This window comes from Arachis ipaensis, chromosome B4 (genome assembly GCF_059453495.1).
Source record: "Arachis ipaensis isolate K30076 ecotype BB chromosome B4, ASM5945349v1, whole genome shotgun sequence".
In the NCBI taxonomy this organism is placed as follows: domain Eukaryota; kingdom Viridiplantae; phylum Streptophyta; class Magnoliopsida; order Fabales; family Fabaceae; genus Arachis; species Arachis ipaensis.
The window spans coordinates 3,127,813-3,152,669 of record NC_142439.1 but is presented as its reverse complement, the minus strand read 5'-3'; the positions used below and the strand labels follow the sequence as shown (position 1 = coordinate 3,152,669).

Below are 24,857 nucleotides of genomic sequence, written 5' to 3'. Positions count from 1 at the left end.
AATTATCAATCATTATACATCAAATTAGTATTTAATATATAATTATATTAATTATCAATAATTTTTTTATAATTACACATCAAATCAGCATTTAATACATAATTATGTTAATTGTTAATAATTTTAATTTTCAATCATTATAATATAATTTTAAATTAGTCGTAATTTTTGGCAAGTTGATATTGTTATCTACATTAAAAAATTAAAACAAAAATCTATGATTCTAATCATGATAAAAATGTATATGATATAATAATGGCTTACTCAATCACGGTAAATATATGATGTATAACGTAAATAATAAAAAATTAACTTAATAATAATTAATTTATATAATTATTTTTGTTCTAATAAAGTCTATATATAGTATTTTTTGTGGTTCGTGAGCCTAGATTTGAGAATAAACTCATTTTTTTAATTTATTATTTTTCCTTGACTACTTCGTAGAATAAAGAATGTATTTTTGTTTTTCATCGAAGTTGATCATTTTAAGATATAATTTATAATTTTTTATAATATTTTTTATATATTCATTCTATTATATTATTTTTTTGATAATTTAATGATTGTTCTTACTCTAACTTATTCTTTTGTGGGGATCTTATTTGTATTTTCTGAGAGATTTAAATCTCTATAAAATTCTTTTCAACAATATAACTAATTACTACCACTACCTTCTTCATTCTCATTATTATCTCTCCTACCTCTATTATTTTTATTGCTTTATCATCATCATTATCTCCTCTACTGTCATCATCACCAATACCAATATTATCAACATTAAAATTCTCTTCTTTCATTTCTTATTCGATGTTATTTTTTTCCTTTAAAAATTATTTGTTCTACAATTATTTTTTTGGCGGTATCATTTTTATCAATAATTTTTTTTCACTTAACCACTATTAGTAAAAAAATTTTTTAAAAACAAATTTATTAATAATTTATGGAGGTTTAAAACCCCACAAATTACAAATAAAATCCTCACAAAATTAATTTTTGTTATTATTTAACGAATTTTTTAACCAAAGATCATATTGTCGTAAAATAAAAAGGTTGAGGGTCGAATATTTACTCCAAAAATTACTAAATTGGAACGTAGAAGTTGCTTTCCACCTTCCCTTTATTTATATATAACATGCATGATATACCGGCCGCCATGATATGTACAAGTCTAGGAAGCTCAATCAGTGACTTTTTTTTTTTTTTTTATAATCTTTTCAACTATGCCCAACAATGCATGTATATTCGAACTAGTTAAAGCTAACGATAATGATAGAACCTTTGATACTTGTTCTCTACATCAAGTTTTCTCTTTCATGTTCACAAACTTGGGACTGGGTCAGTCGAGGCATTTCATGAAGGTAAAAACTTGATATAAATAATTATTAACACATTCACCCAATAAGATACATCATTTTATATGGCAGCTCCTCTGTTCCCTAAAAACGTGACTTATATTTTTATCAAATTAAAAAATCTAAAATTGGTGTGTTTGCTGTAAAAAGAGTAGGTTCTTGACCAACCAAACCCATTTGTTTTCTTATCAATCTAAGTTGGAAATTCTTTAAGTTAACCCCATCTATGAGTAATTCTCCAGCACTAGGATCATAGAATTTTTCATTTTGCATATTGGAGCAAAGGTACGTAGATACCAAACTGAAGTCTCTAGTTATCATATGTAGAGTGGCTTAATTATGTACATATTAATATGTAGGGACTGTGGCTTGGAATCATATGAGCCTTTTTTGTTCAAGTACTTGGTCTGATCATCATAATAATTGTCTGCATTGATTGGGAGCAAGAGGTGTCAATTTTTTTACTTCCTTTCTTTTTGGTTTTTTTCGTCATACTTTTAGTGCGGGTTAGTTACTCATATCGTTTAATTTGTTTCTTTGTGCAGGCAAAGACAACTAATGAAAGAGTTAATGATTTAATAACATGAGAAGTTTTTTGAACCCACATTGTCACATTGATATAAATTGAACCCACATTGATATAAATTGAATTGCACTGCACCAGCAAAATTCTTTCCTTCATGTATGTTCTAAATTCAGTAATGTTAATACTAAGTAGCCAACGGATCTCATTCAATAATTATCCAAGAACTAACTGAGGATTCATCTGAATTTAATTAATAAATGAAGTATTTGAATGTTCTGTTCACATAACTTGGCAGGTATAGATTATAGACATTATTTTAATTTTAAAGAAAATTCTCTTATTTTAAATTTGATGATTAAGAATATTTGTCTCTTAAATTTATTGCACTGAATCATATCTAAAAGTTTTCACTTTGAGTTTTTGCATTTAAAAGATTTAAAAGATGTCCTATGATTTTTTAATAATTTGTTTTGTCTTGTATTTTGTTTATTTTTAAATAAAATATAAAAATACTATTTTATTTTGTTTTATTTTATTTTTATTTTTCGTACCTTTATTCATGTCAATTTATGTGATGTCTGAGTGTCCCTCTAACCATAAAAATTTAAAAATGAATAATTTGTGAAAAAAAAAAAATTTAGGCATTGCAATAATACCACCTTTTATTGTTATTTGAGCTAACATTAGATAGAAAATTACTATTTAAGGTAGAGAGTAGTAATGTTAGGGTATTTATCAAATATTTAGAAAATAATATTATTGTAATATTTTTATATACTTTTTGTGATATATGAATATCTTTTTTAAAAGATAATAACTACAAATATTTAATATTTTAACTTTTGATCATATGAAATATTAAAGTTTAAAAATAGAAAAAAGGTAAAAAAAAACTAAAAATATTGTAATTATTTTAAGTTTTAAAATTTAAAATACTTTTTATAATCTATTAATCTTTATCTTGTTAATGACTATGCTATAGAAATTAGAAAGTTTAGCACAGTGTCAGCACTCGAACTTACTCAACCTCTTGAGCAAAGATCAAGTCAGCCTAACTCTCAATACTTAGCAAGAAAGCTAAAAACACAAGAGAGCACAAGAGAAAGGAAGCTTTGGTGGAAAGAACACTTTATTACTCAAGTGTTTATTACAAATGATTCACACCTTAACTCTCACTAACTCTCATCTCCTATTTATAGTCATCCACCTCCTTAATGGATGGTTAGAATTAAATCTAAACACGGTCTAGATTAATCATCTAGAACCTTCTTTACAAATATCTATCCTACCACTACTTTCTAAATATTTTTAGATTGTTCCATATTACTCTTCATACTTCTATATATATCCACACTCTTCTGGAATATTCTATGATCTTCTATAGTCTTCTAGGGTATTCCGGGACCTTCTAGGACATTCTAGAACGTTTCGAAACCATCTAGAACATTTTCAAACACTTTAAAAAATTATACAAACACTGTTAAATCTAACTTTCTAAAATTTACCATGACAACAGTCTTTTTTAATAATAATTTTTTTTAGCAATTTTTAAAGAATAAATATTTATGTTAATGAACTCATATTTTTAATTAAAAAAATTAAGAATTGACGGCCTCAAATGTAAGATTAATATAAAAAAGTATTAATCACAATATTTTTATCTTTAGTTATATTATTTATTTATCACTTAGTATTATCAACTGCTCACAATAATGAAATTTCGTGGCTTACAAAACTCAATTCATTTTTATTTAAATTTAGACCTTTGGTTGTAGGTAGTACCTGCCATTATCTGGAAGGCGTTAAAACTTGAAATCATAAAAAATAATCATATACTAATACCAAGTACTAATAATTAGTTATGTGACATTCAGTAGAGTACCACATGAAAGAAAGAAAATAAGAAAATAGGTTGCATTTTTCAGTAAATTAAAATTAAAAATAAAACTTAGAAGACAATAATTAAATTAAATATTTATATTATATTTAATATAAAATATATTAGATTGAGTTATATTTTAATATTTATTTAAAATAAATATAAAAATTAAAAAATAAATTTAAAATTAAAAAATTTAAAATATTTTTAAAAAATATATTATAAAAAATTTAATCTTTGTCCTAAAATTTCATCAATTTTCATTATTCGTAATTTTTTTTCGTAGATGCTGAACAAAGTACTCCTGCTTGAGACAAAAGAAAAATTGGGTGGCAAGTCTCAACCAAGTTGACGTGGAGTTTTATATTGAATTATACTTTTTCCATTGATATATTGTTATAAAAATATGGATTTGCTGAGCAATGTGAATGAAAGAGGTTAGGAGAAGGGAAGCTGAGAATGCGGTTAAAGATGTGTTCCTAGATACGGATACGAGAAACAAACCACTACTGTATCACAGTGAGAATCAATCATGTTTTTGGAGTTTTTTTAGTTTTTTTATTTTATTTTTAAAACGTAAATGGGTTTAAATTGCTATGTGTGTGTTTACATTACGGTTTACAAATAGTAATTTGTATAAAATTAATTTTGTAAATTTAATTTTGATGAAAAATAAATTTGTGTTAATGTGATTTATGTTTATATCAAAATGAATTTTAGTAAAATAAATGTTTAGATTATACTGTTCAAAATTATTTTTAAATAAAAAATTACCAAAAGAGACATTAATTTAAATAATTTTTTATATTATTTTATCATTTTAATTTAGAGTACGGAAAAAATAAAGTACGAATAAAAAAATAAAACTCATACAAATAAGAAATAATAAAAATTTTATAAAACCAACCATATATATCATATGCACACAAAATTTACAATAAAAAGTAAATAAAATTCATATGAATAAAATTAAATAAAAAATAAAAATTTCATACACAACATAAATATAACACAGTAGATAATAGGAAAAAAAGAATTTATACCAACAAAAAATAATAAAAATATCATAAAATTAATAAAATACTTGAAAGATCACAGTACTACAAAAAATAAAAAAATCAACAATATTTGTCTAATGAATAAAAAAATATAATAAAAATAAATAGAAATTATATGAACAAAACTAAATAAAAATATAAAAAAAAAACTTCATAAAAAATATACATATAAAATTTTTTTTATATGAACTAGAAAGTAATATGAATTCTAAAAACATCACATCAGAATACTAAAAAAATAATATAAAAAATATTTATCATATAAATAAAAAAATATAATAAAAATATAAAAATTAAAATATAAAAAAATACTAAAAATAATAAAAAATTAAAATATTTATTTTGACAACGATCCAAACAAATCCAAAAGATTTTGACGAAAAAAAAAAGAACGAACAACCACAAAAAAAACTATTGTGAAACTACATTGTTATTTGTATCCTTTTATAGAAGAAAATGAAGACATAAAGTTAGTAGAAAAGAAATAAATTTTTTATCTAATTTTTCAACCGTAATCAACCACCATAAACGTAGAAGCTAAAATCACTTCTCTTTTCCCTAACGCAAAACCAAACACACCCATATATGTTTTCTTTTAATCAATTCTTGTTATGATTGGAATGACGGTTGAGAAAAACATATTAGTTCTCTTTGAACCTAAATTTAAAGCTATTTCAAAGTCATTAGATCAACTCTTAGATGATTAGTCGAACTGGTTAATTAAGTCAAGGTTTTGAAAATGAATCGGTTATTGAATCATTTTAATTATTGGTTTATTAGTTTATAAGTTCAATTGGTTTGACTGTAATTAAACCGAAAAAACGTTTTATAATAAAATAATAAATAAAATATAAATACATTCCGCAGAAAAATACCATTCAAGGTTCCTGTTCATGCATCTGAAACGGACATCACCAAACAAAGCCATATAAATCAATGGCACTAGACATCCAAAGAAGTTATCTCTTGTCAAAATTTTATTTCATATTACAACATATGCAGGCAATAAATGCCCTAGGTGATATGAAAACTCTATAATGGTTATTGAACATGCATGCTTTCATGAACATTAATCAACTAATCAATGCCATCAATGCGGCAGGTGCTAGTCCACACTGCACCATGGTTCCGATCTAGCAGCTTGCATTCAAAGTTCTCAGCCTGCATAATAGTTATATGTATGATCAATAATACTAGCTACAATAAAAAAGTTTAGGAGTCAACAATTTTAATTTATAATAGCTAACACTTTTAGTCAATAGTTTAATACATTTAGTTTAATAGTTTAATACTATATTTTTAATCAATACTTTTAAATATTACTGACTAATTATTCAATAATATTTTATACATATTAGTTATATACTAGGAAAACTTAATTCTTACATACATATATATAACACAATAAAGAGTTTTCAGTAATGGTTTTTGTGAGAGTGTCTATTTAGTGATTTCAATGCAATATATATGATGAAAAATAATTTTTTTAGTCACAACAATAACTACTATTTCATTACATAGGATAGTAGCATTAGTCACAATCTAATCCAATTATTCAATTGAAACAAGCAATAACAATAACAATCCAATCTAATAATAATACAATCCAATCCAATAACAATACAAAGTTCACACTTCTGAATCAGTAACTATTAACTTCAGTTGAAACAGGCAAACAATTATTCAATCACTATATCACTATATCAGTTCACACTTTATAGTTCACAAAAGAACAATTATTCAATCACTATATCACCAAATCAGTTCACAGTTGAATGACTTGAATCAGAGTTCACAGAGCTTCACTATATCAGTAAATCATAAATTCAGAGTTCACAGAGTTTCACTATATCAGAGTTCAATCATAAATTTATAGTTAATAAAAAAATTACCTAGAGAGCATGCAAGAGACAGTGGTTGCGGAGGGGGACAGAGACACCGAGAGACAGAGACAGAGCACCGAGTGACCAAGGGAGACAGAGACACCGATAGAGACATCGAGGGAGACAGAGCATGCAAGACTGGTGGAGCAGACAGTAGATTCGGAGGTTGCGATGGTTGCTGCGCGATGGAGGAGAAGTGAGAGAGCGCAAGGCGGTGACTGTTCAAAGGAATGACGACAATGGTGGCATGAGACGGTGGCTGGACGAACTGAGGAGCCTTCCCTGGACTGAGTGTGTGTGAGAGACTGAGAGGAGCTCGATTAGAGCTTGGCTTGCGCAATGGAGTAAGAGTTAGGAATTGCTGGTGAGTGAAACGGCGATGTTTGGTTGCCTTTCCAAAAAATTGGTCGGGTCACGGTTTGGTTCGACCGATCGGTTCACCGATTTGATAATGGTTTTTGAAATTTGCGGTTTTACCTTTTGTTTCGAACCACTTTTTCTAGCAGTTTACGATTCAACCAGTCAGTCCGAACCGATTTTCAGAACCTTAGATTAAGTTATAAATAAAATAATTATATTAAATTTTATTTTTCTAATAATAAATATTTTTAATTATATTTTTATTAAATTAATTATTATTTTTATATTTTAATAATTTATTAATTATTTTGTATTATATTTTTTAATTATTTTTTTAAAGAGATATTAATAAATATCATATAACTATGATGAATAAAAAAAATATATTATGACCAATGAAAGTATTTTTGTATTTTTTTAATTTATAGATATTTAATAAAATTTAATATTTATTTGAATAATTGTATATAATAAAAAATTTTATTAATTTAAAAGAAATAAATATAAATATAAAATTAAATAAATATAAAAAATTTTAGATTATATATATATATATATATAATTAACATATATATATATGCAAAGGTAAACTTAGTCTAATAGCAAAAAAAATTTAAGTTTCTCATTTGCCAAAAATATTTTAAAATTAATTCCAAAATTTCTACTGCTAAATTATTGGTGTAGTAGAAGTTTCTTTTTGCACTTCAACGCCGCATAATTTTTATAAGCTGTTCATTTTAAATTTGTCAGTTTTTACTACCAGTTTATCGATCTAAAATTTATGAAGTATTGGCCGGTCTGATCCCATTCTAATATCAATGATAAAAAAAATTTGAATCAATTTATATGCTACTTTTTATCATAGCAGCTGAAAAATAATATTTCGAAAATGTATCTTACTGGGACAGTGGGACTATGAAAGATGCTACTAACATGGCATCATACATTAGTAGGGGTGTTCATAGATCGGATTCGATCTGTATATTCGCAGTATTTATCCGAATCCGATCTAAAAAATTACAGATATGGATCGGATCCGCACACTAATCAGATCGAATCGCAGATTTTGTGTTGCTATCCGTATATCCGTGTATCCACAAAAATAAAGAAATAAATAACTAAATATTCATTTTATGTTTTATTTCAACGAATAATTATCATATATGTTATATTATTTTAATTTATTATTTAAGAAAAGTATGTTTATATTATTTTAAGAGTAAACATATTTAAAAGAATAGAAAAAATGAATTTTATTGATATTTTTTAATAAAAATAAGCTTTTAAAAGTATTTTTGTGTTTTGCGGATATATCTGATATCCAATCCGATCCGCGTTCACCCCTATACATTAGGAGGCTATAAATTTTAAGTGTCACCCTCATGAGTTAGACAACTTCAATTTTAGGTATTATAATATTATTTAGGAGACAAACTACACTCCTCAGGAAGAGGTGAGAAGAAAACTCATTCGCCGTACGATCTCAACGCGAGTGATAACCCAGAAAACATAATCACGCAGGTGTAATTGCGTGGAAAAAATCATGATGAATGGGCGAGGTCTGTGAAGATTTCTTTTTGAACTCGAAAAAAGTAGGGATTTATTGACAGGACTCACACAGAACCAGAAAAAGATGCACCTGAACTTGAAGATTGGTGGATGGTCCAATCTTTGATTGTTTTGTGGATTTTGAATACGATCGAACTAAGCTTGCGGACCATCGTAGCCTATGCGGAGAATGCGAAAATGTTGTGGGAGGACATCAAAGAACGCTTCTCTGCTGTGAATGGACCTCAAATACAGCAGTTGAAAGCAGATTTGACAAAGTGTAAGCAAGAAAGTGCGTCCATAGCTGCAAACTATGAGAAGCTGAAAATACTTTGGGATGAACTTGCAAACTGTGATCAGATTTCCAAATGCACCTGTGGTGGGTGCAAGTGTTTAATTGGCCGTGGCTCTCAACTTGAGAAGTAGAGGGAAGAAGAAAATGTCAACTAACTCCTCATGGGCCTTGATGATGTCAGCTATGCCACTGTGAGGTCGAGTATCCTTGCAACCAATCTCTTACCGTCGCTTAATCGCGTGTACGCAATGTTAATTTAAGAGAAAAGGGTGAAGACAATCACCAAGTTGGCGGAAGAAACGAGACTTGTTGTAGGACTTGCAGCGCATGTCGGCAACAAGGCTAGAGGGAGAGGTGAACATAGAGAAAAGGCTGTGACGTGTTTCAAGTGCGACAAAAATGAGTATGATGTGAAAAAGTCTTTTCAAATAGTGGGTTACTCAGAATGGTGGAGTAATCGACCAAGGCAAGAAGGAAGAGGCGCTGGCAGAGGATCAGAAAGATAAAGAATACGCAACCGAGGGGCTCAAATGCATGCTAATGTGGCATGTACTGGAGGAAGTGGAAATCATGTGAACAATCAAAAAGAAAAGAATCTTAACATGGCATGTTTAACTAGTAACTATGGAAAGTATAAAAATCAGCTTAATCTAAAGATTGAGATTTGTGGATCATCAATAGTGATGCTTCTAACCACATGATAGGTATCTTAAAAAAATTGTGTAAAAAAAGAACCATTTCAAAATGTCCAATGAGACTACTTGACGGTGAGCAAATGCTTGTTTGCAAACAAAGAACTGTAGTTCTTAACGAAGGACTTCAACTGAAAAATATTTTTTATATACTAAAATTAAAATGGAACTTATTCTTTGTTCTATAATTGACTGATAACAAAAATTGTGTTGTGTAATTTACTGATTTAAATTAAGTTTGATTTTCAATACAATTGATGTGCTTCAATTAAAATAGAATATTTAAAAAATTATACTAATAATAATCTTAACTTATGTCATAAAAACACATATTAGCTAAATTTATAATTTATTATTATTTAAATTATATTGATTTAATTTTTATTTTTAAATTTAATCCAATTTTAAATTTTACATTTCAAAATATTTTAAATATCTCGCCCAAATTTTAATACATGTATTTAAATAGTATTCCAAAATGTTAATCAATGATAAAATATAAACGAGATAAAATCTAAATTTTTGAATTTAAATAATAACTCATTCAAATTTAAAAAATGTGAATTTATTCGCGTAATCAATAACTACTCAATGTTTTGTAATCTATATTAATAACTATTAAAGGTAAATTATTCAATGTGAATTACTCCACGTGTCATGTTTTTTCGTTGTTCTTTCTTTTTTATTCCTATGTACACGAAAAAATTAAATTAAAAAATGTTAGAATAATATAAACCCATCTAATTCATATTATAATAATTTTAGCCGAATAATTAGAATGAAAAAAAAATTAAATTGATAGAAAGCATAATCGTGAGTAAACGAAATACATGTAAAGATTTTTATAATTTATAGGTTAAAATATATTAATAAATATCACATTTTTTACGCAAACAAAATAAATAATAAAAAATATTATTCTTATAAACATATCTATATATATAAATATTATATTATTTTATTTATTTAAATAAAAAATCCCAAATTGAAATGATCGAATGCGGTTTATACCTATTTTTTTATTTATTTAAAAAAAAAAACGACTTCGTCCCTGAAAGTAAACTGGAAAGATGAGATCCTAAGTAAGAAACCCTCTCCATATGCTTACGTTACGTGTATTCCTAACGGACTTTACTCAATTGCCACTCATTAAGAATGTTATAACCAGAGTTAACAAATATTATCCCCATCAAATGTCTATTCCTTATTGGTCTAACAACATTAGCCACCTTGGCCACCAATAAATTTTGACCACCATAGAAAATACCTAATAATATAAAAGTTGCTGAAAAGATTGTTATTAAAAAAAAACGGTACTAAACTTTCTATAGCATAGCTATCAATAAGATGAAGATTATAAAAATTAATTTTAAATTTTAAAACTTAAAATAATTACAATTATTTTAAGTTTTTTTTATATTTTTAAATTTTAATATTTTATATGATCAAAAATTAAAGGATAAATCATATAAGCAAATCAAATAAAAATTAATATTATATAAATATTCTAAAATAAATTATCTTACATATATATCCTAAAATAACTCTATTTAAATTGAATCAATTAAGTTAAGTTTTGATTCAGCTATGATACATTAGATGTCACTAAATTATTAACTCTTTCAGTACTTGTCTGTCTTGAATTATTAACTCTTCCCGCAGTTATGTTTGCCTAAAAAAAACAAATTTAATCGTATCAGTAACTAATAAGCAAAATTAAAAGTTCAAAGAAAAAGCAAAAAGAAAAAAAAATGTAGACACCTCTTTCTCCCAATCAATACGAAGAGTTATGATCATCAGACTAAGTACTTGAACAACAAAGGCACATATGATTCCAAACCAGAGTCCCTGCACAGTACCTAAATAATTAAGACACTCCGCAAATAATAATAGATTTCAATTTGGTATTTTACATACCTTTGTTTCAAGATGCAAAACGAAAGCCAATACAATAGCGGACGGAACTCCAACTACGTAATATGAACCTAAGTTAATAAAAGCACCCATTCTCTGCTTTTTACATCCTCTAACAATTCCTGAAAGAACACCCTGCAGTCCGTCCAAGAAATTGGATGCTGCAAGAATTGGCAGCATAAGTCCCACGTGTCTAACCACTTGTACGTCATTACTATAAACATGGCCCCAAACATTGCGTAACAGTATCATCAGTGTTGCAACTAGGATACCCTCAATAATGGTTGCTACTAACACTACACGTACTGCCAAACGTGCAGGCCAAGGATTACCAGCCCCAAGTTCGTTTGATACACGAGTGCTGCAACACAAACAAACAATTATGCAATTGCAACCGTTTACTTGATTTCGACATTTGTCACAAAATTCTAAATGTTCATAAGCATACAGTAGTAATTAAATTACCTTATAGCTCCACTTAATCCCAACGGGATCATCCAAATAGTTGATGCTGTATTCACACTGAAATTTCCAACAATAATTATTATTAGATCGGTGCAAATAATAATATCCACTATAACATGTAAAGTGCTGGTAGCTAAGAATTGTGAGAACTAACCAAATAGAAAGCACTGATGTTTGCAACTTTGGATTTGGAAGACGACCACCTAGGAGAACCATCAATTCAAACGACCACATTTCCAAGCTGTTCAGCACAATGAGAACCAAACAAAAGCTCATTAGTAGAGGATCTCGAACAATGTAACGGTGGGGAAAGCAACAGTTAGTAGAAACTTACCAAACCATAATAGAAGAAAGAATAGCAAGTTTCAAAAAAGAAGGAATGTTATGGAATGCCTCTAATGAAAATCCAGTCCAAGTTTCTGAACATCTTGAAGAAAATTTTATGTATAAGGCAAGTATCAACACATTCACCCAATACGATATACAATTTGATAAGGCAGCTCCAGTACTCCCTAAGCCAGCTTTGAACACTAACGCCCAACACAAAGCAGCATGCAGTGTAGTAGCTACTCCAGAGCTGAGCATCATTGGAACTCCAATGTTCTGTGTCTGTAGAAATCTAGTCTGACACTGAAGAACACTAGAAGCAAAAAGGTATGGAATGATTAACTTAGCATATCTTCCTGCTTCTGTGGAGATTTCGTGATCCTGGCCAAATAAAATCAAAATGGATTTTGTATTTGCCCAAACAATAGAGATGGGTACGCAAAGAATGGTAAGAACAAGCATGGCTCTTTGAGTGTGTATGCCTAACATCTGATGCTGTCCGGCTCCATATGATTGGCCACACAAAGTTTCCAACGTACTTGCAATTCCCATCTGTCATTATATGAAACCAACAAGGAGTTGAACACAAAGTTAGTTGATTTAATAGGAACAGTTGGCAATGAATTAATTTGCTTCTAGTTTTCATGCCATGGAGGGGTGTAACCAGATCTGATTGGTGTTAAATATTTTTTAACAAATTCTTTATCAAATCCAAATTATAAACGAAAAAAGAAGAGAAAAATTCGATTGTTGAAATCGTAAAAAGAGTATTAAGAGATGAAAGTAAAAAGAACTAACCACTAAACCAATGCCAGTGACAGAAGTAAAGGAAATGGCCATGGAAACGCCGGAGAGAGTCAACACGCTTACATGACCAACGAACATTATTGAAATAAGTTCGATGGCAAAATTAAGAAAATGCACCATAATTAAAGGTGCTGCCAAATATAGTTGTTTTTTTATTTCTTTAAGTATTGTTCTTAACTTGTTTTCATGGGACACGCGAGGTTCACCAGAGATACCGGTATTATTATCCTGTTCTCCCTCCATGGATTAATTTTTACACTAGATTTAGAGACAAGAAGTTTGTGAGAAATTTATGGGAAATTAAAAAAGATATCCTTTCGTTTTGGGTTTTATTGTTGAAGAGAGAAAATAAAAAGAAAGAAGAGATGGTAGAATCATGTTACACGCATGAGTTATAGGGAAGGTGGGAAGCAACTTTCACGCATGAATAAAGGGAAGGTGAGAAACAACTTTTACGCATGGTTATCAAATCTGGATCGGTCTGGCCGGTTCTACCGTAAAATTGGTAAATCGGAAGCTAAATCGGTCCGGGTTACTCTGCTAATCATTCTTGCAATTGAACCGCAGAAAATCCTCCCTCTGTTTACATTGTGAGACCTGAAACAACAATCTTGACAGAAAACTCCTCATGGACCATAAGGCCTTATGCGCGAAAGGACGATGCAGAAGCAACGAGGTGTGTAAGTGTGTAAGAGAATGGTCAATAAAGGCAGTGAAAGATGGCATGAAATTCCCATAGTGCACACAACATCACAGCATTCCAGCTGTGATATTCTCTACTTCAGGCTATATTGGCAAACACTTCCATGAATTCACAGACATCATCATCCCACTGTTTCTGACTTCTAGACAATTCAATGGACAAGTTAAATTTGTTGTGTCCGAAATGCGTCCTTGGTGGATTTCTAAGTACCAAGCAATTCTCAGTAAGCTGTCCAATTATGAGGTCTTGAACATTGACAAAGTTGACCAAGTTCACTGCTTCACAGGTGTGAATGTTGGTCTCAAAAGGTATCCAAAAGAACTAAGCATTGACCCTCAAAAGTACTCCTATTCCATGAAAGACTTCAGGAGTTTTCTGAGAGACTCTTGTTCAGTGAAGAGAGTTAATGCAATCTAATTGAGAGAGGAGGGTGAAGATGAGAATAATAAGAATAAGAAGCAGCAGCCAAGGCTTTTGATTCTTTCAAGAAGAAGAACAAGATCATTCACTAACACAGCTGAAATAGCAAAGATGGCTAGAAGCATGGGATTCGAGGCGATCGTAATGGAAGCTGGTGGAAGCATGTCAAGCTTTGCAAATGTGGTGAATTCTTGTGATGTGCTATTGGGAGTTCATGGAGCTGGCCTCACTAACATTGTTTTCCTTCCTGAGAATGCAGTTTTGATACAAGTAGTTTGGTTTCGAATGGCTTGCTAAATATGACTTTGAATTGCCCTCAAAGGATATGGGACTAAAGTACTTGGATTACAAGATAAGTGTGGAAGAAAGCACTCTTATTCAGCAATATCCACAAGATCACATGATCATAAAGCACCCCCCATCTATTGGGAAACTTGGATGGGAAAGATTCAAGTCTCTGTATTTGGAACAATGCTAGATCTCAATAGGTTTGTGCACATTTATTTACACATTTATTTTGTGCACCACAAGGATAGCAACACCAGCTTTGAACTAAAATGTGGACATAATGACGTAATTATTTTAACATTAGTGCTCATAATATACGATTAAAAATTCATATTAGTTCAACGTAATGTTAGTCTGCTTCTGCGATGATACTAAGCTTTGGTTTAAGAAACTATAGACTAATTGCTTATTAATCTATTTTTCTTTATTTATGGAATGGTTTAAAAATAATTAATGTATAATAATACTCTCTGAGATTACCTTTTTCTTTATTTGTTCTTCATCCAAAAGTAAACACCAATGCCACCTCATTAGTCATTATATTAATAATATGGTATAAGAATTGCATTTTCCCTTTACATTTCTCACTTCACTGCTACTTTCAATATAAAGACGAAAGGAATTATAAGTAAAAGATCGTTTGTAGGTGTACCAAGTCCCTTAATACATATACTACATTTCATTCAAATGGATGATCGGCTAACTTGATTAATGTAAACCTGTTTCCTAAGCAGCTACAATATACTTTAAAGAATAGTGGATACATATGCCTTCCAACTTCCACATCAAAAACAATGAATTGGAAGAATGCATGATCAGCATAGATTAGTGTCCTTAGTCTGAACGGTAACTGCTCAGCCTCCCAATCTAGAGCTGTTTTCCGTTTTGCTTTGAAACTCGGTAGATTCTGGATGGAATCACCCTTTACAAGAACAAGGACTCCCAGATCTTAAAAAAGGGCACAAGGGCTCAGATTTGTAACATTTAGATTCTAGTTCCCTCACCATTAGTAGCTCCATACACTTACTGTCGAAATTGTGACTGGAAAGATGAAACCAGTGCCTTGAAAATGAACATGTTCTTCCTCGGTGAAAAACCACGTAAAAATGATCTATCCAAGATAGAGATCTTGTAGATTCGAGTCAGCTCCATTTAGCACGTTTTGATGAAGTTTTCTTATCTTTCTTGTTGCTCTTTTTCAAAAGCACAGACATATGGCTGGCAACATCGTGTGAAGAATGCATATCACCTTTCAGCCATAGAAGAGCCTCAGCGGCAGCAGATTTTTCTGATTGTTTCTTGTTGCTGCAAGGCTGGCCAACAAAATCCAAGCCATTAAAAATTGATGGTGGAACGGAATTGGTTGTTCTTCAGTTGCCTTGTTTTGTAAGTTGGCACTTCATGTCCAGCCCTGTTAAGTAATGTCTGAAGCTGGTTTTTAAAATTCTCAGCCTCTACTCCAGCACTACTTTTGGAGTTTGTTGCCTCTTTTACTTTGGGTGCAGGTGTGGCCCGGCGACCAAATATGAATCTGCCATCACAGTGGTCCTCAGATATCACCAATCTAACAGCTGAAAGAAGCTCGTCATGCGATTCAGAAGCTGGCAAAACATGCAAAGCATAAAGTAAATTATAAGTATGTCATGGACTTGGAGAGACTGAAAATTGAATGAAGAATAAGTCTTTACACAAATGAATAATGGCTGGAAGAATTTGAGATGTACGGGAATAAAATAAAAACTATGATCAAATGGATTGAACATACTTTTTTCTGTATCAGTTCCTCCAGCTCCCCCTTCAACCGCAAGTAAGTGTTAGCTAATTCAGGTTTCATGAAAAATTCCAAATAACCTCCCAACATTTTTAGGTGACCATCCTGTCAAAAGAATCATATGCTCACCACAAATTGCCCATATCAACAGGAAAACTGAGTACAAACTAAAGGGAGCACAATTGTAAGGAAGCACATACGCCTCCTGCTTGTGTATGTGTGTGTCACTCAGGCATGTTTTTTTAATGAAAATACCATTAGTAGAATTAGAAAATGGATTCTGCAGATGTTGGAGCAGTACAATACATACACTGACGCATATGGATGTACCAAAGTAAACACTGACACACATGAAAAGAGGGGGAAAAAGAAGAGTGAAAATTGGAAACGGAAGTAGAATTAGCATAAACAAGAGATTACCACAACAGATGATACTCCAGGAAACAAACCCGCACAGATGACTGCTCGGACAAGATGCTCCTCATGACTCCATCTACTGTAGGTCTCAGAATTGTGATCAACCAACCCAATATCTTTAAGCAAGTAACAGAATTGCTTTCGAAGGGAGTCAATGGCCCTAAGTGTTTGAGAAGAAAGAAAATTTTGCCAACAGTACTCGTAGCCAGCTTGCTGAGCTTCAGCCTCTTTCCAACCCTCATAAGCTCGGACAAGTGCAAGATGATCACTATAGTCACGAGCAGAAAACTGGGCCTTAGCAGACTCTGCAAGCTGTATGAAACATGCATATAAAACAACTAAATACAAAGTTAAGCCTTTTCTGCCTCACACATAGCATATTGATTATTTTAATCCTACTTGATAAATTAGTGATAATATTTGAGCGCTAAAAAGGAATCAATAGAAGCCATTTTTCTCAACATTAATATGCTCTACCAGAGAGCATGCTTGATACTTGATAGGTCCAACATACTTAATCAGATGATATTGTTAAACTTTAGTTCCAATATTAATATTCCAAAAAACAAGTGATGTCATCACATGATAACATAAAAAATGATAAATCCACTATTTTTCTAGCAAGATTTACATCCAATGTCAAGGGAAAACGATAGTCATGGTGACTTACATCCTTCTTGTCAGCCGGCATCAGAAATGGATCCCTTACACTAAGACCAGCAACAACAGTCATTATGGGATCCAAACAGTTGAAGATAGCGCCCAGAATGAGCATTTTGCTGAGTTTGGGCTCCACAGGAAGAATTGACAACTAGCGCCCTGGAAAGTAACAAATCAATATGACAATATCAGCAGTTGGAAGAAGAGCTTGGATAAACCCATGACAGGAGAAACTTTGTTGGAAGAATAAATGGGAAGGGAAGTTGAGAGCAAGAAACAATAAAGTACTAGTTCTTCTACCTGGTTCTTCAGATACTAAACAGCATTTTGAACCTGCAGAATCAAATGAATTGATAATACAATTAATTAAATAAAATAAAACTTATATAAGTTGAACATGTATTAAAATTTAGTGTATACAAGTCACTGGTAACGAAGTTAATTAACAACCATCGTATTTCAGCACAAGTTCCAAAAATATGCACAATGAAATTTTACCGATAGCGGCTCTGGTGGCTGGAGAGCTCTAGCTAAGAATTCAGATATGCTTCCAAGTTGTAAACTTTTGATTTGCAAACATAAGGACTGCAAAGGTGTTCTCAAAAGTTCTGGCAATTGATAATCAGCAAAAGCATCATAAACACATCTGGGATATAGATGGTAGCATTCACCAGGTTGAACACGACCAGCCCTTCCTCTCCTCTAAAGAAAAGAAATTGAAACCTTTTAAGAAACCAAAATAATCAAATCCATATACTTCATAATAAGTAGTAGTTTGGAAAGTATCAAACATTGTGAATCTATATACATCTGTATACTAGCTAAACTATACAAGAATGTCTGTGCATGTGACAGCAACAATTCCATCTGTTCCAATTGACACATTATTTACAATCTAAAATTATTAGATTTTTGTTGTAAAGAAAATACAGCTGATCCTGATCCCATTACCTGATGAAAAACCAAAATTTCAGGAAAAAACTACGGATCAACGGTTTTTCTAACATTGTTCTCAATTTTTCTAGGTCATCCTTAACCAGTTTAATTTGACAATGTTCAACCTCAAAGGGGTAAATAATCAATATCCACAAAATTAAATAAACAATAAAAAAAAAATACCTGCCGGGCAGCAGCTTTTGATATCCAAGATGGAAGTAAACAAGGAGTGTTGTTTAGTGCATCATATGATGTCTCTTTAGCTTTACCACAATCAACCACAAAGACAACATCATCGATGGTAATACTAGTCTCAGCCATGTTAGTTGCCAGAACAATTTTCCTCACCCCACCTTCAGGGTTTTCAAATATCAACCTCTGCAGAAGAAAAGAAAAAACAGGAAAGCAAACAAAATTTATAAGAAAATACATTGCTATGCGTAAATATGACTAGAAATATAAGGTGAGACACAGATGTTATTCAGTTAATCGCTTCAATATGACAAGAAATCCAACACTCCCCCATCTTCCGCAGCAAAATAAATGCAAGCGTAACAAAGTAAGTCCCTTAGATACGCAACTGCAGCAGTAAATGGATGAGATTAAATTCATGCTCTACAAGACTCTTGATTCCAAGTTGCATTTTAAAATATCTCCCCTTCTACAATCAAATAATCTTGAAAAAAAAAATTGTTCCCCGAAGCCAGTAAAAAAAACCCATTTTTAATACCATATTTACCCTCAATAAGCTTAAGAGGGGAACTATATAGCACTTTGATATCTTGAATTAAATCGCAAACTAGAATGTGGCAACTGTTTTTGCTGGCTTCTTTCCAGCCTATTACTATGAACATTACCTGCTCAGTGCTGGCCATGGATCCATGACATGCAAGAAGCAAGACACGGCTGGGATCTCCTAACAAAGGATGAGTTTGGAGCTTATCCTTCAAGGAGTTTATGTCATCCCACCCAGTCATAAAAACCAAAACAGCACCTGGCCTTTCATTCTTGACAATGTGAGAAAGCACATGTTCAATAAGGTTAAAACCAAGTGAGTCAGGGCACCAGCAGGACAATGACTCCCGAGTGCGTAGACTATATCTGTGGAAGTCTGCAACTTCTAGCGCATCCTATACAAACTCATAGAGAAATGAACAGAATTAGACCCAAAAAGAATAGCTATAAAAGCAACAATGTTACGGCAAGTTACGCACCTCAACAGCAGAAGCAATTTGGCTCTTTCTTTTCCGGAAAGCTAAAGCTTGTTTCTGCATTTTCCATGTTTTTTCTTGACCATAGTCATCAATTTGATTATAACGATTCAACCGATATCCAGTCACTTCCAGAATATCCTCCAGAAAACTTGCTCGGACTGGATATGTAAAACCCTATAATTTCACAGGCCATAAGATCAAAAGGAGAAGGGTATTTTTAAAGACAACTATAAGCAAAATGAGAAATCTATGCATGACACTTCGTGAAATATTTAACAAGCAACTACTACTGAGACCTGACTGAAAAAAGAGCTGTCTTTATTTTATAAAAGAAATTTTTTAGAGAAAGTGAATATGGTATAAGCTGTTTGTGTCTAGAGCTTACAGGAATGTGCATAGTTGGAGCACCATCAAAGTAGGAAGAGAAAAGCTCAGCATTTAAGGTTGCACTCATCAAAATTAATCTCAAATCAGGACGGCGAGGAAGAAGCTCCTTCAGGACAATCAAAAAAAAATCTGACAAAAGTGAAAACCAGTGGTAAGTAAACTTGTATCGCAATCAACAACACTGGAATACACGTTATATATGACTACCTTCATTCATTCCACGTTCATGAATTTCATCAACAACAACATGAGTTACACCATTTAAAGTCCTATCCACTAGTAGTCTCCTCAATAATACACCTGTGGTACAAAAAAGAAGAGGAGTATCCCTTCCTTTCATACCCTCCAACCGAACTTTGTAGCCAACCTTCAGAAGGACAAATTAGATAATATAAGCTAATAAGTAGTCATAAGTATAACAGATACTTCAAGAACCAGAAAGCCCAAAAGTTTCACAAACTAACAGATTCTCCCAATTTCTCCCCACGTTCTGCTGCAACTCTTTCAGAAACAGACATAGCAGATATTCTTCTAGGCTGAGTACAAATTATGTTACATCCAGCACCACGTCCAGCTTCAGTCTCAGATTCTAGTATGTACTGGGGAAGTTGTGTGGTCTTACCACAACCAGTTTCACCTGAGACAACAATGACCTGCAAATTTTCATTAATAACACCAATTAATATAAACTATCATTCAATAAAAGCATATCAGGATTCATAGTCTCAGCAATAAATGGTCCTACATAAGAAAAAAAATTTGCAACATATGTCACGAATTCTGAATTATAGCTTGCTAAGAAATTATAACTTGTGCCAATTTGATAACTAACCTCTATAACATTTAAAAAAAAAACATTATTCAGAGTATTTTATTGTGGTAAATTTTGCTGATCAGATTGAATATCATCCATTCATGATCTGATTGATAGCACCTTATACAACTAAATTAGTCTCTATTATGTATGTTGTCCAGAAATGTATGTTCCAGTGTCTATGCCTCTCCAAACGTGTCACAGTCATACAATCGATCACGGATAGCTGCATTCTTACAAGTCATTACTCACTTCACATCCCTTAACTAAATTTGTAACTGTGGTTCCAGTGCTAACAAAGCATGAATCTCAGAAAGAATTGTAATATGACAGTGACAGCATTACATAACACATGGGACACATTTTTCCCTTTTCACCTGATTATCTGAAATGACTTTCAAAAATGCATCTTTCTCTTTGAATGCAGGAAGACTTCTACGAAATTCGAGCATCCTTTGCCCTTCAGGAGACCCCTACGGATAAACCAGCATCTGTTATAAATTTCTAAAAGCTAAATTTGTACAAGGACATTTATACACACAAATTTTCACAGATAGAGAAGATCAACAAACATCTCAAATTATAAGTCAACAAGCTCAGAAACCACATAACATGAATCAAAACTCACAAACATCTAGAATATTCAACTATTGCTCATGACACTCCAGTCAAAAGAACTACAATGAAACAAACAACTTTTTAAATTTGTTAATATACGAACTATTACTCATTAAAAGTGTATTCAAACATAACAGATATAACTATTACAATAACGATCAGGGCTAGACCAATAAGGTCGTTAATTGTACCTAGATTTCATAAAGTTCCACTCACAATACGAATGAGACTTGAATTGAACCAGCAATAAAAATGTTTTTATTGCCGGAACCCAAAAACCACAAATTAAATACTGGTTGATATTCAAAAAAGAATGCACAACACTCTTTAAATGCCAACTAAGAATATAATGGAAAATAAGATGCAATTTAGATAGGGTTAATAAACCTGCCAATCTTCTTGCTTAATACGCAGTTCCAAACTTCTCCGCTGAAGGATTTTCTCCTTGACAACAGAATTATGGATCCTAGGCACTGGCTTCTCATAAATCCCGTCATTGGTGCGAATACTTCCAGAATCACTTGATCTATGCAAAGAATCATAAAAAAAAAACCTAGCCTTTTTGTAGGCTTTTGTGAAAGATGGGCGCGGAGATGAGTATCTACTTCTCTATGAACACCAAAAGGTAAGATTACCTGCAAGAGCACAGAAAAATCAGTCAATCAGAGCATGAACATGCAAGAGGATAAAGGATTTACCAAACATCACAATTTTTAAAGTGTTCAAACAATTAATAAGGCTGGTGTTTGTTAATAACTCTTAGTGCAGAAACAAAAGGAAATGAACAGAAAACATCAATGCAATGTGATACCTCTCTTTGTGGACGCTTATCATCCAAATCAGGGCGGTAATTTGGCAGAGGTGCTTTACTAAAGACAACAACTCTTGCATATTGTCGGCTGCCCAGGGTAATTTTGTTCAGAATTTAACAAACAGAATTGAGAAAACCTATAAATAATGATAACATTAAGGTTGATATGGTAGCCACTATTTTATACTTGCTAATTTTGACCTGTAAATGATATAAATTTCTTAAGAGTATCCTTCCCTCTTGCTTATCTTATTTTTTTAATAATTATTCTTTTGTCTCTTAATTCTTATGTTATTTTAAGGCTTAATAAATTAGACCCAAACATGATTTATTGAAAATTTGTCACCTATGATAAAAAAATTTAAAATTTAGTTGCACACTGATTTAAAATGAACCATCAAGGATATAAATATATTTTCTCTTTTTTTTTTTAAGTAACTGATTATGTATTGAAAACTGCTAACATGTTGTTCTCAAGTGCACTCTTATTTTCTCAAAATTATCACTCTCATACCTGTGGATAAACTTCATGGATGTTAGTTAAAAAAAAGAAGTCTTATATTACATCTCTAGAATATGAACTATTTTAATATAGTTAATCTTTTTTTTTTTTTTTAAGATAATTCGATCAAAGTTAAATACATGTAATCATATAAAGTTACAAAGTACACATCAATCATAAAATAAAGTAAAACAATTATTACACTAAGATATTACTCCAATTTTTGAAAACCAATATGCACCTTCTCCTACTACTTCAATGCCTAGAGTATTTTCTGATCACTTTCAATTTTAGACAACCAACATAGTAAAAGTCATCCTGTGTTAGTTTCAAATTCATAAAACAATTATGAATAAACTTATTTTTCAAGACCAGTTTACTTGAATATTCTAGAGCTTTATATTTAGAATATAATTATCTAAAATTATCTATTGTTGGTTCAATAATCAGATGTAAAATTTCTTTACTGCAAAAAAAAGAACAAACAAAGAGGATAAAATGAAGTCCAATATAGTAAAGTAATATTTAGCTCATTCACTAGATAAATGAATTCAAAATAAGAAAGCACTAACGGATAAATAAATTTAGTTATATAATTCAGTGGGAGTAACAAATCCGTGACCCTTTTAAAAAGTTATCTTTTAAAAGTTAATTTTTATAAGTTACTTTTAAAAATTAATTTTTAGGCAACGAATTCTTTACTCCCACCTCTATATGGGACTATAAAAATATCATTAACTATAAAAAAATATTTACAAATAGAACCCCATTTTTTTATTTTTGACTACCCCTTCATATTTTTAGTTTTTTAAAATTCTCCCTTCTCTTTTAACCATTCTTTTGAAGAAGAGAATCTCTGCTAGGGTTCCTCCTACACTAAGCATCATCACAATTGGCTCTGCCAAAAAATCTTTCCTTTGATGTCCTCATGTCAGCTACTACCCTCCCGCCGCACTACACTTTCAATTCGATCTGTGTTCTTGTTCTTCGCTATCGCGTTAATCTGCTAGGTTTCTCGAGTATCGTGGCGGATTCTATAATCTACGGAAGGGTTTGTTGGGATTTTGGACCCATGTGCTAGCTGGTAGCTAAGTCTGAGTGGCAGGTCATTGCCGTTGCTGCTGAACCCTGAATGCTATTCAACCTTCGGTACACATCAACCTCAGCGATCCGTATATCTCCTTTCAATTACAACAAAAAATTCTACTTCGTTCTAAGCACTTCACTCTTCAGGTACGAGTTTCTTAATCCCCCCCCCCCCAATTTGTGTTATTCTGCAACCTTTTTCCACATCTCTTATCAATTTGTGGTTTTATCGGAGTTTATTGTTCTCCCAGATTGGATTCCGCTTTGCTTATGTAGTTCCCAATCGCATGCACTTATTTGCAGGCTGAACCCTCTCCTTTCAATTTTAGGGATTATAGTGTATCATCTTTTCTGATTAAACTTTGCTGATTGTTAGTTTCTTGCTCTCTTTTATCTGAGAGAACAAAATTGCCGTTACTCCTGTGCTTGTTCATAGGATTTGTTTCCATGGCCTTCGCTTTTAGCTTTGGGTTTTCGTATCCGTGAATTTAGTTATATTTGAACATACTGTCATCTAGACCAGATTGTTGTATGGATTTTGGGTATCAATCAATCATTTGGCTAGTGCAACTTTGATCTTGTTGATTTTAGGGTAAAAAATATGTGGGATTGGGTTTTTGATTTTTAGGTACTATTATATGTTTAAACCATTTCAGATATGCAAAGGCTTGTTTGTGAAAAGGTGTGGAAATGTCATTCACTTGTTCAATAATAAAGAGAAGTGATATCTTGTATGGCAAATTGTGATTGAAATAATGTAATGTCTATTAGGTGAATTAGGTTTGAAATTATATTGCATATTAGCTATCTCATAAAAAATATGGCCTTTGTTTTCTTCGTTATGTCATTAATTTACATAGCTGCTGCTGCTGTTTTTGTTGTTTTAATATTGCATTAGACTTACCTGATGCTGATCTCAAATCACTAGATTTTCTTTCCCTGTGCTTATGCAGCAGGCACTGTGATAGAATAAAACCAAACTTTTGAATATCAGTGTGGTTGGTTTACACCTTCATCTTATCTATGACAGCTTTGTTAGAAATTAGAATTGGTTTTGATTTAGTATTTTCTTCTGATTTAATATCCATATAGTATTATGGTAATGAGATTTCTTGCTCCAG

The 24,857-nt window shown here is 31.4% G+C and overlaps 3 protein-coding genes and 1 pseudogene across 3 annotated transcripts; 1 reads left to right on the top strand and 3 right to left on the bottom strand.

Moving 5' to 3' along the window:
* Positions 1–11,181: 11,181 nt before the first annotated feature.
* Positions 11,182–13,376, bottom strand: LOC148566486 (protein DETOXIFICATION 16-like). Its single transcript, XM_088483553.1, has 7 exons — positions 13,101–13,376; positions 12,310–12,854; positions 12,130–12,216; positions 11,976–12,032; positions 11,514–11,871; positions 11,358–11,444; positions 11,182–11,268 (listed from the first exon to the last, which is right to left on the bottom strand). The coding sequence occupies exons 1-7, from the start codon at positions 13,350–13,352 to the stop codon at positions 11,182–11,184; spliced, it is 1,473 nt and encodes a 490-aa protein (XP_088339679.1). The 5' UTR covers positions 13,353–13,376.
* Positions 13,377–13,496: 120 nt separating this feature from the next.
* Positions 13,497–14,710, top strand: LOC148566485 (alpha-1,3-arabinosyltransferase XAT3 pseudogene; annotated as a pseudogene).
* A 320-nt stretch (positions 14,711–15,030) lies between these two features.
* LOC107635779 (DExH-box ATP-dependent RNA helicase DExH3) lies at positions 15,031–22,262 on the bottom strand (the record flags this gene model as incomplete). Its single annotated transcript, XM_088484268.1, is given in 15 exon segments — positions 15,031–16,121; positions 16,286–16,396; positions 16,712–17,020; positions 17,379–17,527; positions 17,835–18,070; positions 18,488–18,682; positions 19,162–19,434; positions 19,519–19,692; positions 19,904–20,034; positions 20,113–20,272; positions 20,370–20,558; positions 21,097–21,192; positions 21,725–21,865; positions 21,868–21,972; positions 22,149–22,262. Coding segments are annotated over 12 exon segments (1,923 nt in total), but the record flags the coding sequence as incomplete, so codon positions are not given.
* On the bottom strand, positions 15,856–17,399 carry LOC107635784 (DExH-box ATP-dependent RNA helicase DExH3-like). The gene is made up of 4 exons (XM_088484269.1): positions 17,379–17,399; positions 16,712–17,020; positions 16,282–16,396; positions 15,856–16,121 (listed from the first exon to the last, which is right to left on the bottom strand). Exons 1-4 carry the CDS (start codon positions 17,397–17,399, stop codon positions 15,856–15,858), a joined length of 711 nt encoding a protein of 236 aa, XP_088340395.1.
* Positions 22,263–24,857: the final 2,595 nt, after the last annotated feature.